Below are 14,004 nucleotides of genomic sequence, written 5' to 3'. Positions count from 1 at the left end.
GACGCCGCCCCAGTATCCTGCGCCTCCACGGCCCCCTAGTCGTACCGGTGAGTGCACACAAATTTTATTCTATCATCTTTATATTGGCCATCTTTTTTTTTTTCTTTCACCCAGCGACATCAAATAATAATTCTTCTCCAAGTTGCTCCAAGATAGTTGCACGTTAATTTAGCGTCGAGTATTGGATTCGTCGAATAGAATAAGCGAGCTATGCGCGAATTAAAATGGTAGCGTTTGTGAAAAGATCCGGTGAGTGTAAGAGATCGGCAGATTTCTATAATTTCTTTCCTCTCTCTTTCTCAATGGCGTGCGAGTCACGTGAGTCTTATTGGCGTTTCCAAAGTGGTCCGACGTCGTTGTAAACACACGCGTGGCGAATTTCTTTGATCGACCGGGACGTGACGTTTTCTTCATCGAAATATTACACATGTCGATAATTTTTCAATTATTATACACGATTGTGCGAGGGTGAGAAAAGAAGTAAAAATGTTTGCAAGGTTTCGGGACAGGGTGTAAAAAGAAATTATTAATTAAAGTAGGTTAAATCACATTTTACATATTTATCCATCTATCCGTCTAAAATTGACGTCTAAATTGACATGACGAATGCCACGTGGTTACCTTTGCTCGCCGATACGCAGTAATATTCGCAATATCGCGCTATCGCGCAATAGCGCGACATTATAGCAGCATTATAGGGCTATCACGCCGACGGGTATATTGTGTACAGGTAAAAATGACGGATAGATGTATTAACATTCCGCTAGATGATACATGCCTCCCGGCATGGTCGATTGGAAGTTTATCAAACGATTTCGTCGGAAAAACAACATCCGGGATGGACGGCTGACGAGCAAATGACCCGGACCAACTGGCTGCTGACGCTCCTCCTTTTTTTATTTTTATTTTTTTTTTTCTTCTTTATTTCGCCCGTCGCTCCGCTTCTGTTTATTTGCCCGTACTCTCGTAGTCGACGAGAAAAGAACCGGGGTTTCGTAATGAGCGCATAACCGTCGATTCACAACGCGCTTGTGTGTCATTAGTAACGGCATATGGGGTGACCTGAAGCTAACAAATGTGCTATCTCGACACTATTACGAGTCGAAAAATGATTATCGTTCTGAAAATACCGGTCGTTTACGGTGTTAATTGTTCTGTACGATTAACATCGGATTCTACACATTTTTAAGTAATTTGGGAAATTTTATATTTTAATTAATTTTAATTTGAACGAAAATTGCACTCGGATTTAAGTGTCGAAATTAATAAATTATCAATATGCTAACAATGAGACGTGAAACTCGCAATATTTGAATTTTTATATGTTTTCTTTGTTTTTTTTTTTTTTTTTTTTACAATTCTTGATTCAAGAGAGTCCAAAAATTCATATAGACGAAAATATATATTGGTTACATTCACGATACTTCGTATACTATTTACGCGTCGCGTTCTTGGCGAAACGCAGACGAAACATTTGGAAACGAGACGACGCGCGACGAAAGAGAGAGAGAGAGAGAGAAAGAGAGAGAGAGAGAGGGGAAACGTGGGTAAATCTGGAAACCGCGTGCTCGTTTACGAAATTCCGCCTTGTTATTTTCAAGCCGGCGCTAATCATCGCCGGTCGCGCGCGATACTCGGCGGAAACGGTCGGGAGTGATAAAGCTCCGAAAAATATCTGCTTCGTTCTCCGACAGAAATCGATCAAATCGAGCTGTCTTCTCGCTCCATCTTTTTATTATATCGTTCTCCGTATCGTTTAAAATTATGTTGGACTGCTCTGGAATTTGTCGCATACTTTTCCGTATAGTAACTTTTTTTTTTAATTATATTTAACACTCGATTAATTCTCATGTTTTGAAGATACATTTTTGATACACACACACACACACACACACATACACGCACACATTAATAATAATATTACAAAGATAAGAACCGCGCTCGTTTGAAATTGAGCGTTTAATTTAAATTTTTTTAGAAACTCGATTAAATGAAAAAAAATATGGAAATTGAATTTTGAAATCTCTTATAAAAGAGATTTTTCCTTTTTCTCGTCTCTCGTCTCTTGTCTCTTTCTCTCTCTCTCTCTCTCTCTCTCTCTCTCTCTCTCTCTCTCTCTCTCTCTCTCTCTCTCTCTCTCTCTCTCTCTCTCTCTCTCTCTCGGTTCTTCTCAATATTTTTAGCTGCTCACATACTCGAATGTATATATTCATTGCATATTTGTTCTGGGCGAATTTTCTCGCAGAACACAATAAATCTGTCCGTCTCCTTCACTGCGTCGTCGCTCTCTCTTGGACGAGGTCGCGCGACTTCGTGCCAACTCCATCGACGGTTAGACCAGCGTGACTCGTTGCGCGCATTGAGTCACACTACGCTTTCATAGAGACCGAACCAGTCACAGGGGCGAAGCGGTGAATGAAACCCACAGGTGTAGAAAGTTTGCGAGAAAGTCGCGCCGTCGTCTTTCGTAAAACTCACACTGTCGCGCGTAAATGCACGCTCGCGCGCATACTCTCCTCTCTCTCTTTCGCCGTTAGAGAGATAAATTATCATATGTAGGCTAAAATCTTAAATTTACGAGAAATACCATTTATTCGTAAAAAAAATATATATATACAATTTTAATAAAGTGCTATCGATTGTCCAGATTTTTCTGCATCTTTATCGTACAAAAGTTTGCCGAATGCATAATGCTATATTTTCCGAGCTCGATCAATCTACTAGACGATAAACAATGAATCCATCTTATAGTTTTGATGGATGTTGTTGAAAAACGAGTTGGCGTTGTGAAATTTCTCGCGAACGGCGGAGCCGTTTTGCGGCGTTTCTGCGAGTCACCCGGTATAGCGCGGCGCCCGTGTGTGCCGTGTACCGTGTGTGTGCGTATGCACGAGGCTTATTGACACAGAGGCTCGGAACACGTCGTTCGTCCGCTCTCATTGGCACCACACGCCGTGAATGTTACTCGGTTCTCACCGTGTGTGCGTGTTGAGTTTGCGCACGCACACACAACACACACACACACACACACGTGCATACATACGCGCGCGCGCGTGCTATCGTGCCTGCGTGTCCTCTCGTGCAAGCGCTCTACGATACACATCGATTGTTTGGCAAAGTAGAGTTCTATCGACATGCCTCACAAGAGGCACACACGCGCGCCATATACGAAGCCGCGAAGTCGATCCGGTATGAATGAAACCATGATTTCCACGCATGGTGCAAAAGTAGGCGACTCGACCGGCGCGGCGCCGACGCGCGGAAACGAATAGCCTCGAATTTTTTCAAAGTTTCATCCAAGAAGCCTGATCTTTTTATATACCAACATACTCGTACATACGTTGTACAACTCGTTGAGATTTCATTGAAGATTTTCATATACATTCCGTTATAATATAATTATCCGTTTAGATAAAGCATTACGCTTTAATGCATCCATGATTTTTAAATTAATTTGTAATTGATTTATTTAAAGTAGAACATTAAATATTTTTATTATATTATATATTTTACATTAAAATTCATCTTCTGATTGTATAGTCTAATAATTTTGTTAACAAGAAACGATAACGATTTCGTAGATAAATAATTCACCTACATATGTATTTCCTTTCGTTTTACTTTTGTTTTCGCATTACACGAATATGCACATTTCATTATTAGATAAAGAATGAATAGCAAGAAAAAGAATATGTGCATATCTATCGTTCTTACGTGCACGTGGTGACCGTTGTCCTAGTTTTTATTCTTCGTTTCAGTTAAGAAACGATTTCCGTAAGATATCGTAAACCACAATATTCATTTATGAAATATATATTTATATTCTTTTAGAGTTTTAAATAATTATTAAATCTAAACATTGGAAAGGAAGATAATAAAAAAAAAAAAATACTTTATCGACATATACGTATTTGTGATTATTTCATCATTAATTAGCAATTAATTAAATCTAATTTAATAGATAAAGTAAAGAGACTGAAAGCAGATTCTGAAATTGTGCAGAATTTATCAATAGTCGGAGAAAAAAATCCGTTTGTCATATTTTTCAAAATTGTCCATTTAATTCTTTCAGAAAGCAAACACCAACGCTTGAACGTATCAAGTGTAATAAAATTGCTGGAAAAACATACATAGGTGTAAAACACCCATATGTCTTTGTGTAAAAAGATGACTCTTGTCTTTTTATGTGCAAAAAATTAACATGTAGAATAACATAATGTTAAATAACTAAACGTTTCTCTATATTATTCTATATTTGTCAGTAACGCGGCTAATTCGATTATATTTGAACAAGTTCAATTGCGAAACACGCGACCTTCTGACGTGTTGCTTTAAACATGCGCGTACACTATATCGATACCTGGATCGTGTTAATCATACAGTAAGTTAATTCTACATACAAATGTATTCTCGATATCCTAAGGCTAAATCGGCCTATCGAGCTCTCCCGACTTCCAGTAGCGGATCAAACTCGCGCTCGAATCTCGCTATATAATCGCGCATATCTCTCTCTCTCTCTCTCTCTCTCTCTCTCTCTCTCTCTCTCTCTATATATATATATATATATATATATATATATATATATATATATATATATATCCCTCTTTCTCTCTTCTATTTGCTCGCAATATATATTCTTCTCATTCGTTCGTTCTTATTCTTCACTCTCTCTTTCTCGCTCAAATAACACGAGAATACCAGCGCCACGCTATCTTCATGTTTGCCAACTCCGTTATCTCACGTTCCTCCATTTCGATCTTCTCTCTTCTCTCTTTGCTTGTTCGCCGTTCTCTAGTTGTCTTTCTCTTTCACTATTTTCAATCTTTCCTCCTCGTCTATATCCTGTCGACTTGTTTCTTCCTCTCGTCTGGTTTTGCGCGAGCATCGAATGCAATCTACAAGCGAGACTTCATTATGTGTTGTCGCGTCACATCCGGTCTCTCCGCGATTCCTCTCTCCCGTCCTCTCTCTCTCTCTCTCTTTCTCTCGTGTGCTGTCGATCGTTCGTCCTTCTCTCCCTTCCATCTTCTCCCGTCGCGCCATTCATTTACCGTGCGGTGTCGAGAGTGTCTCTTTCTAGAACTTCTCTTTTTATCGATTTGTCCGGAGAATTCACGTTGTATGTGTGTACGATCGATGATCTCTAAAAGGCACAGTATATATCAGATTTTTTTTAAAGCTAAATCGCATGTTAATAAATTATTTGAAATACATCATCACCAGACATTTTTAATAATTTATTAGCTCGCAATATATAACTCGAAAAATTGTATCGTGTGCTATTGATTTGATTAAATCTAAATAATATACATATATTTATATTTATTTTCCGAAATAGGCAACTTTGATTCAATTTTCTTGATTAAATAACGATATCTTGGATTGTACAAACTGTTGAAAATTTATCAAATTTATCAAATTTATCATTTGTAGAAAATATTTGATTTACAACGATATTATATCGCTTAGTAATATCGGTCGACCTTCTTTCTCCTCCTGGTATATGTATATCTCGAGACAGAAATATTTCGTTTTTTTTTTTTTCTTTTTCCATCCGTCTCTTTTTCGTTTCGCCTTTTTGCTCGATTACTCTACTCTGAAGGAAGAAACGGGGATAGGGAGGAACAGTTTGACGATTGATACATACTGATGATACGTTTTCTCAATTCGGAAATCAAACTCGCTACAAAGTTTATTAATGAGGCGATTTTCAGTGTTTATACGCTTTTTTTCGGCGGCGAGGTGTCTCTTTTGAATTGTCGTGATTAATCGTGATTAATGCGAGTCAATACGACGAGGTCGATCGATGCGACGTAGATAACAGCCTAATTACGTAATCGTGTTGATAACAAATACGTTCACGGCAGAGCTGCGGATCTCGCGTCGGCTTCCGTATCTGTTTTCTTTTTAATCAAATACACACAAGTCCATTTGTTACAAAAATAATTTGTAATTGACAAAATTAATTTGGTTACAATACATGCGACGAAATAATTTATTTTTTTTTGTTATTCTTTTACGTGTGTTAATTATCTAGAGATAATATTAAAACAGAATTGATATTAAATCTGTAATATGTAAAAATGCAACATCTATTAATTTAAAGTCCAGATTAATTTTATTGTAAATACATAGTTGAAAAGTATAGAATAATTATACATGTAAATCATTGTTTAAGACTCTTAAGGAATTGCGTGTTAAAATTATATCTCTGGCGACATAGGAACGCAATGTGTACGGCATTATACAGCATGCAAGATGATTGAAATTATATATTCGCGCAAAGATAGTGTCTTTATCGGATGTATATAAAGATATATATATATATATATATATATATGTATAGGCGGTCGAGGTGAACGGAGATGAAATAAACGAGATAAACTTATTTCCGGCGAACGGTGAAAAACAAACTTGACGAGATGCTCGGCAATATACGTTATCCTTCTTAATGTAAGAGAAACTTACATTTTAGGTTATTGCTTCGTGTTGGGTGTTGCAAAATTTTTTTTCGCGTCACAAGTGTAACGTGTGTCTAATTACACCTCTTTCTCGTTATATCAGCGATATCGACGATATCGACGATATCGGCCTGCGATATTATGTATTTGCGAAAGAAATATACGAGAAATGAGAGTAGAGAGCGTGTGTCACGAATTAGGTGCGGTCTAATTGACAATTATATCTCGCTTTTACCCTAACGATATCAACTGAGCTTTCAACTTAAAAGGATTAATCCTCGTGCGCGCGTGTACCGCACCTATTTTTCCACCATACACTCATCCAAGACCGATGCAGACTACTCATCTATGTGTGATATCCCGTATAAATAAAAACGATACTTTATACTTTGTAATTTAATCGAGAACGGAGCGGATTAGCTCTGTGGTAATATTTCGAAAATTCATCAAGTGTAAAGGCCCATTTAGATGTTACATATATTATGGCTAATCATGGCACGATCATGGTGACGTAATGCGCGATTTCTGCTCTTCCCACTTGATTGTATAAGACGACGTAACGTAATTAATCACGTAATCAATACGTTTTTACTATATCGCAATAGCTGAATGGAAGATAGCAATATTTTCTAATCTCTATTCGGTTCGATTTTCGGTTCAAATTGCTTGATTATATTGTGATTTTATAATTATCTACAAACTTTGTTTTACTCGACGCATCGCTTACACAATTATATCATAGATCGAGACGTACAAGAGAGCGCGAGGGCAAGAATTCTTTTCTCTTTCTATATGTCGTTTTCTTACCGCGTCTCTTCTTTCTCCCGTTGTGTTCCCGGTGTCTTTCGTGTCCATTCCCCCTTTGCGTACGAGACTCTTTCTGCCTCCTCCTTCTTCTCTTTTTCTTCCTTCCCCCCCCCCCTTTTCACTCCCAATACCAGGTTGTTCTTTAACTTTTCCCTGGCCGTCCTTGGGGGGGAAAGGGAACGTTGACCCCTCGCTGGTTCCTCTCTCGACGCGGTCTCGCTCCAAGTTTCATTCAGAATGCGACGCCGAGAGCGAGGTTCCTTCTCGTCGATATATAGTGTAAGGTATGATGCGGCGAAAGTATGCGAGTATGTACTCGACTATTCGAGTGCAGAGTACATTTCGGATTTATCCAGATTATTCCCGCGGACTGTACTTTTTTTTTTTTTTTTTTTCCCCATAATTTTCGTCATAAATTGGGTAAGAGTTCAAGTAGCTACATTATTAGCGTCAAAAGAATTTGGCATATTTATTTTTGTAACAAATGTAAAGAAAGTTTTGCCTCTAATTTTCTTACATTTAACCATAGAATTTTTGTGGGGATTATTAAGATTAATTGTTGCATACAAGACACCCTGTAACACAGGAACAGGCGGAGAAACGTGACTTCCGTTTATTTTCCCACTTATATATATATACGATTGGCGCTATCGGTGTCGAAATGCGAACTCCGCTCTCAGGACGGAACGCGCACTGGTATATTGATCAATGATCGACGTCAGCGTAGACGTAGAATTGATTGATTGGTGCTTGAGCGAAGGCCGCGACGGGAGTGGCGCGAGTGACTTGAATTAAACAGAGGCTTAATGAACCTCGTTCGGATGGGAGTCGCCGGCTTTAAATAGGACGGCGAGAGCGAGAGCAAATTTGAAGAGCACGACGAGCAACGTGTCATGGACGAGGCGCGAGAATGCGAGAATCTTTGTGCGGATTCGCTTTATTTTAAGTAGGCGAGCCTGAAATAAATTGGACACTTGGATCAATGAAAGAGACAAACTCTGTTGGGACACACGCCGCCGCGAATAGATTGCGCTTTTATAACTTCAATTTGAATCTTGACCACCTGCTTCGTTTCACTTTACGTATTCTTCGAGTTTTATTTACCATTACGAAAATGCAATAACATTTTATACATGCGATAATTTCGAAATACGACGTATGCTACCGTCTTGTATAATATCCGTGGAATGGATAAAAAAAAAAAAAAAAAAATGGAATGTGTAAATTTTGCAACAAATTAAATGTGATTTTTTTTTTTTTTTTTTTTTTTTTCCATTCAAAAAGGTTTAATCAATCAACTTTCAATATTTTTCGCAGGGATCGTTCAATTGTCGCCAAATACGTTACAATAATACGTATAATTTCGTTACAATGAGAGATGCGCTACAATGTTTAACTATTACAACGGCATATTTAGTTATATTTGGCGGTGAGAGTCAAATTTCATTGCACTCGAAATCTCGTTGCGTAACTCTCGCTGCGTAAACATCTCAAGGAGTTTACGCAGTTTTGAAAGTTTCCAGATTTCCATAAAGTTTCCGTGTCGTCGATAATTTGATGATTGTACGCGTTCCAAAAATGAAAGTGGCATAAATTCCTATACGGGAATAATTCGGCGTTAATGAGTCGATAAACGTTGCATCGTGTTGGAATGTATACGATGGTGATCCGTGGAAAATGGAAAAGGAGAGGAAGGCGGGGAGAGAGGGGGGGGGGTAGAAGGGAAGAGAAAGAGAGAGAGAGAGAGAGAGAGAGAGAGAGAGAGAGAGAGAGAGAGAGAGAGAGAGAAAGAAGAAAAGGCAAATCGCGTACGCGTCGCGCGTATATTCGTTGGTCGCTATAAATACGTAAGATGCAGTCGAATGCGGGCGTGCGCTCGCGCGTACGCACGCCCACACATACGCACGCGCGTGTAATTCCGACGTTCCAGCATTTCTCTGCGTATACACGACGCCGCTTGAATGCCGAAAATAGTTTTTCGCATGTGAGAGCGAGGGAAGAGAGTGCGTGGGTCGACGTGCGTAGGCACCTAGTGTGCCTACATATATACATATATTAACATACACACATATATATATATATATGTATATATGGATAAATATAAACACAAGTAGCTCTCTTTATAAAGCCTCTATTCGTTTTTTTTTTTTTTTTTTTTTTTTTATAAATTTTTCAATTACGAATATCGAAGGAAAAAGTTGAGGATTGCGCGCACCTTTATAGCACCTTATAGAAAGAAAAATGAATATCGAAAATTAAAGGGGGAGTAAAATACTGACAATGAATAAAATATAACGAATCCATTCGTATGTATTCTGTTAATTGCAAAAGGATTTAGCAAGAAATATTGTGGAATCTGAAATTTCAATGAAATTTGATATCAACGATGACAAATGCATGTCTCCGCGTTTTGTTTCCGCGCTTTATGCATTTCCGTGCGCGTTGTTATTTCCTGTTATAATAAACCGATAACCTTACGTCGTTGTGTCAAATAAGGAATCGGCTTATCTAGAGCTATACGCTTCCGCTCGCCAGACGAAACGACTCATAGCTGCATATACAACTTTTTGTCAATTAACTGGGTAATTATGTACATTTAATTTTTCATTTCCATAAGAAAGGAAAGGTTGAATCTCGTCGCAATTCAATGGATGAACATTGTCGTCTTACTAGTCGGTTTTTTTTTCTTCCCCGTTTTCTTTCGTCAGGGCATTATTTTGCGCAGGTCCGTCCCTGTTTAAGAAGATATGCCAAAAACGGGACACACACGCTTACATATACACATGCGCGAGGGACATGATTGCGGGACGGAGATGTGTATAAAATTTTGTTGCGAATAACGCGTTTCTTGTGGAACGAGTGAGTTGGTTGGTTGGTTGGTTTTGGTTGATCGATCGATCGATCGGTTTAGTTGGTTGGTTGGTTGATTAGTTTGTTGGTTGGGCAAAGATCCCAACCATATGGCATCCACATTCCGTTTCTCGGATGGCAGGGATCGCGTGATTGTATGTCGAAGGAAGGCTCACATAATACATTCAACTATCGACCCGAAATTTTCTTCTCGGCGGAAAGAGGATTAAGAATCGGAAATATATGCGAGAAAAATTTCCCTTCCTTCAAAGTTTTTAGCTTGCGCATAACAGCGTAAAATTCACATCTGAATTCAACGTTAACTGATGATATGTTGAGGAAACTTTGAGCTACAATTATAAAATAATATTAAAAGTATGTAGAATGAGCGTTACGAGTTGAATGATAGTCTTGAAGATTATTATATAACATATATATACATATACATGTGTGTGTAAAATATACACGATTTCAATATGTATATTTTGCGTATAATTTATAGCATAAGGAGTATATCCACAAATTCATTTTACGCGTATGAGTGTGTCACGTGTGCACGCTACAGAAAAACATATTTAGAAATGTTTCAACAGAAATATTCAACAAAATTAGTATTATATATTTCACATTTACGAGCAAAAATAATCAAAACATTTTATTCAGTTTTTAATTTAATTTAATTATATTACATATATATTTTAAAAATTGTGCATTAAATTTTTTAAATTTTTATTTTAAATTATATTGAATATTACAACTTTTGATTCGATTACCAAAGATTGAAATTTTAAATTCAATTCAAATCTTCGCGAATATAAAGAATTATATTGTCGAGATGAAATTTCATTATCGTACGTACCCAAGACTTGATATATCGATGACTCGGTGACTCGGAGACTGAACGCAGGTATCTAAGAACAATATTGAGCTGCAGCAGGTATCGCGTTGCAGCCGATGGAAAAGCCGGAAGAGTGTGTCCATTGTCCTGCTTTGATACTTTGCACGAGGATATAGTCGGTTTCATTCTCTTTCATTCCTTTGCCTCCTCCGAAGGTTGCCTTTCCTCGAAAATACCTTCCCTGGGGTCAATTTTACCTGTATGGCAGATTTCTCAGCTCCGTCGTATAATGGCCACGTAATGAGGTATATCGTAAAGAACGAGCTGGTAGGAAGGAATCCTTTTCTCCGTTCACTACGTAGAAAAAAACGTCCGAAATGGCATTGTAGTATTCATTTCCCTCTATTACTGGTCGCTTATCGATCATCGGACAGGATAAAAAATTTACGTACACCAGCAAATTATGACCAATCAAATATTTCTTTCATCGAATCGACAAAATTGGGGGACGAATGGCTCGATTAACACACAACTGACAAGGAAAATATATCAAGAATGATTAACAATAAGACGATAACACAATATAGCGCATACTATACATGATAAATTAAAGATTGTCTTTTTATTATTACAGATTTTGCGATACGTTACTGCATAACAAATCAAGGATGTATCTATAGTTAATTGCATATTAGTTGCGATTGTAACTGAATAACGCTTTCGTTTATTCATCGATCGATCGATCGGTTATTTTATTATCGCGACAAGAAGGACGACGCGACGCTTTGTCGACGCTCTATACTACAAAGCATACACGCAAGCACGCATGCACGCATGCCGCGTAGGCGTCGTCTGGGTGGTATCCGGTGTTGCGTGTCCGTATGCTCGCGCCCTTTATTACGTCTTTTTTTTCTTCTCATTTTCTCCGCTCTGTCTCTATTTCGTGTGCTTTCCTATCTCTAGGTCGAAATTTCCATCATTTTTTCAGCGCGCGAGCATTCTTTTGCCATTAAGCTTATCTAGTCTGTTTCCAAGAACTCGGAATTGTCATTTTCAACAGATGCCCTACCTTTATCTATATCTGAAAAAAAGAGAGAGAGAGAGAGAGATATGGGATTTTAGAGACTTTGTAAAGATAATTTTCCACGTGGAAAATAGATGTTTCGAATAGTGATACAGATCCATATAGATAAGGACGCTCATTGTATAAATGCGAACAATATCAAACTATATTTTGTACGGATCTTAGTTATATATACATCTTTTTTCCAAGGTAGAGCTGCGTCTTTCCAGCAAAAACCCGGTATTTTGTTACATTGTACGATACACATTCCGTGTGATAAATCGCAGGTAGATTATGCAGGCTTGGGGCTTGGCGTCGACGAAGGAGAAAAGTCGATCTTTCTATACTCGCAAGAGTATTTGCACGCGTTTCGTCCCGTCCCGTCGTTTTCCAGGCTGTTGCGGTTTTTTGCGACACCCGAGAGCAATTGCATGCCCCACGCGGCGAGAACGCCGCGACAGATGTTTTCGATTCGCCCGTTCGTCGCTCCGTGACACCGTGACTATATCTCATAAATTCGCTTGCACAACACGCGTTATCCGCAGAATCCCGTAATCCTTGGACAAAAACAACGTGCGATCCGGATGAGAGCGCGATGTCGTTAAACTCGCGAATATTCCGAATCTTCGCACTCGAACGTCCTCTTCTGATTGATAAAGATACGACAAAGAGGCGCGCACACTTTGATAAAACTATACTTCAACTTTCTCGATAAAGGTTAAAAATAGGATTTTTTTCTCTAAAATCTTTATATTGTCCAAAAAATAATGCATTGAAACGTAGAGCATTTTTTCTTTCTTAAAAAGCTTAAAAATATTACATGTCCATGTAATTTTTGTCGCAACTGCAAAGCTAATAGATATTAAAGAGATAATTAAAAAACTTGTATTTAATTTTATTTAATATTTGTATTTAAACAGACAACAAATAATGTGATGTATAATAACGCACAAAATTGAGATTGAGTAAATCGAAAATTTAAAAAATGAAAATGTAAATATATATTGTGCGTCTTTTTTTTTTTTCAATAATATACACAAAATTTGGCAAAATCGTTTGTTTTCCCAGAAAAGTTTGCTCTCTTCTCTCTCCCTCTCGTTATATATTAAAAAACATTTATAAAATTTATAAATTTTTTTTTTGATCAATCGATTGATCAATCATTTAATTAAACTATTCTTGATTATTCTAGTAATTGTTACATTTGTGAAACAGGGGGATTTGAGAAATTTAAAAAAAAAAAAAAAAGGGAAAATTGTATTTAAAGTATTTATATTTTAAAAATAAATATTTTTTTTAATCTAGATAAGTAATGTATATATACATATGCACGTATATCGCGTATATTATATGGAAAGAGAAGGGTTAAAAGGGCGTGAAACATACAGACACGCACACTCGTAGGCAAAGTTGTCGTCACCGCGCCATTTATCTGGAGGCTCTTGCCCGGGCTCGTTCGTGTTACGGTCGCCGGCGGAATTGCGGCGTGCAGAGATTTTATCTGAAACGCGCGGACGCTCGCGCGTTCGCTCGCTCCTCCAAGTTCCAAGTTCGTTCGATTATGCGGCGAACGGCGCGACGTTTTCACGTCGAGTCGTACCAGGGTCTTCGTCGATCCGGGGGGTTTCTTGGCAGTGGGATATTACCTGGAAACGCGTCGCTACTCTCGCGCGCGCGCGATCGCTCCGAGCCGAACCGAACCGAATGTCGTACTCTCGACGGAAAGTCGTCGCGTCGCGTCGCCTTGTTTTTAATCCGTCTTTAATCCCGGTCGTGAAAATTGATATGCTCCGGATAAATAAAAAAGTATGTAAATTTGAAATGTAAAAAATCATTTCCTCAAGATTAATCTCTCTCTCTCTCTCTCTCTCTCTCTGTCAAGTACATAGTTTGATTATAATTTTCTAAATTTTACGTCAAGACATTAACGTGGACGCATACAAATGTGACATTTAAATTCTATTTAAACCTCCCGGACTTGGCGG

General features: G+C 38.1%; 1 protein-coding gene across 1 annotated transcript in view; it reads left to right on the top strand.

Moving 5' to 3' along the window:
- Sty (sprouty signaling antagonist) overlaps positions 1 to 14,004 on the top strand; it is a gene marked incomplete at its 5' end in the record, with an annotated part of 28,712 nt that overhangs the window by 311 nt on the left and 14,397 nt on the right. Inside the window, one exon of the mRNA XM_072899719.1 lies at positions 1 to 47. This exon is cut by the window's left edge and continues 311 nt beyond it. Within this exon, the coding sequence (XP_072755820.1) occupies positions 1 to 47 (47 nt within the window). The remainder of the gene's footprint in view (positions 48 to 14,004) is intronic.

This window comes from Anoplolepis gracilipes, chromosome 9, assembly GCF_047496725.1.
Source record: "Anoplolepis gracilipes chromosome 9, ASM4749672v1, whole genome shotgun sequence".
In the NCBI taxonomy this organism is placed as follows: Eukaryota; Metazoa; Arthropoda; class Insecta; order Hymenoptera; family Formicidae; genus Anoplolepis; species Anoplolepis gracilipes.
This window is presented reverse-complemented; position numbering and strand designations above follow the sequence as displayed.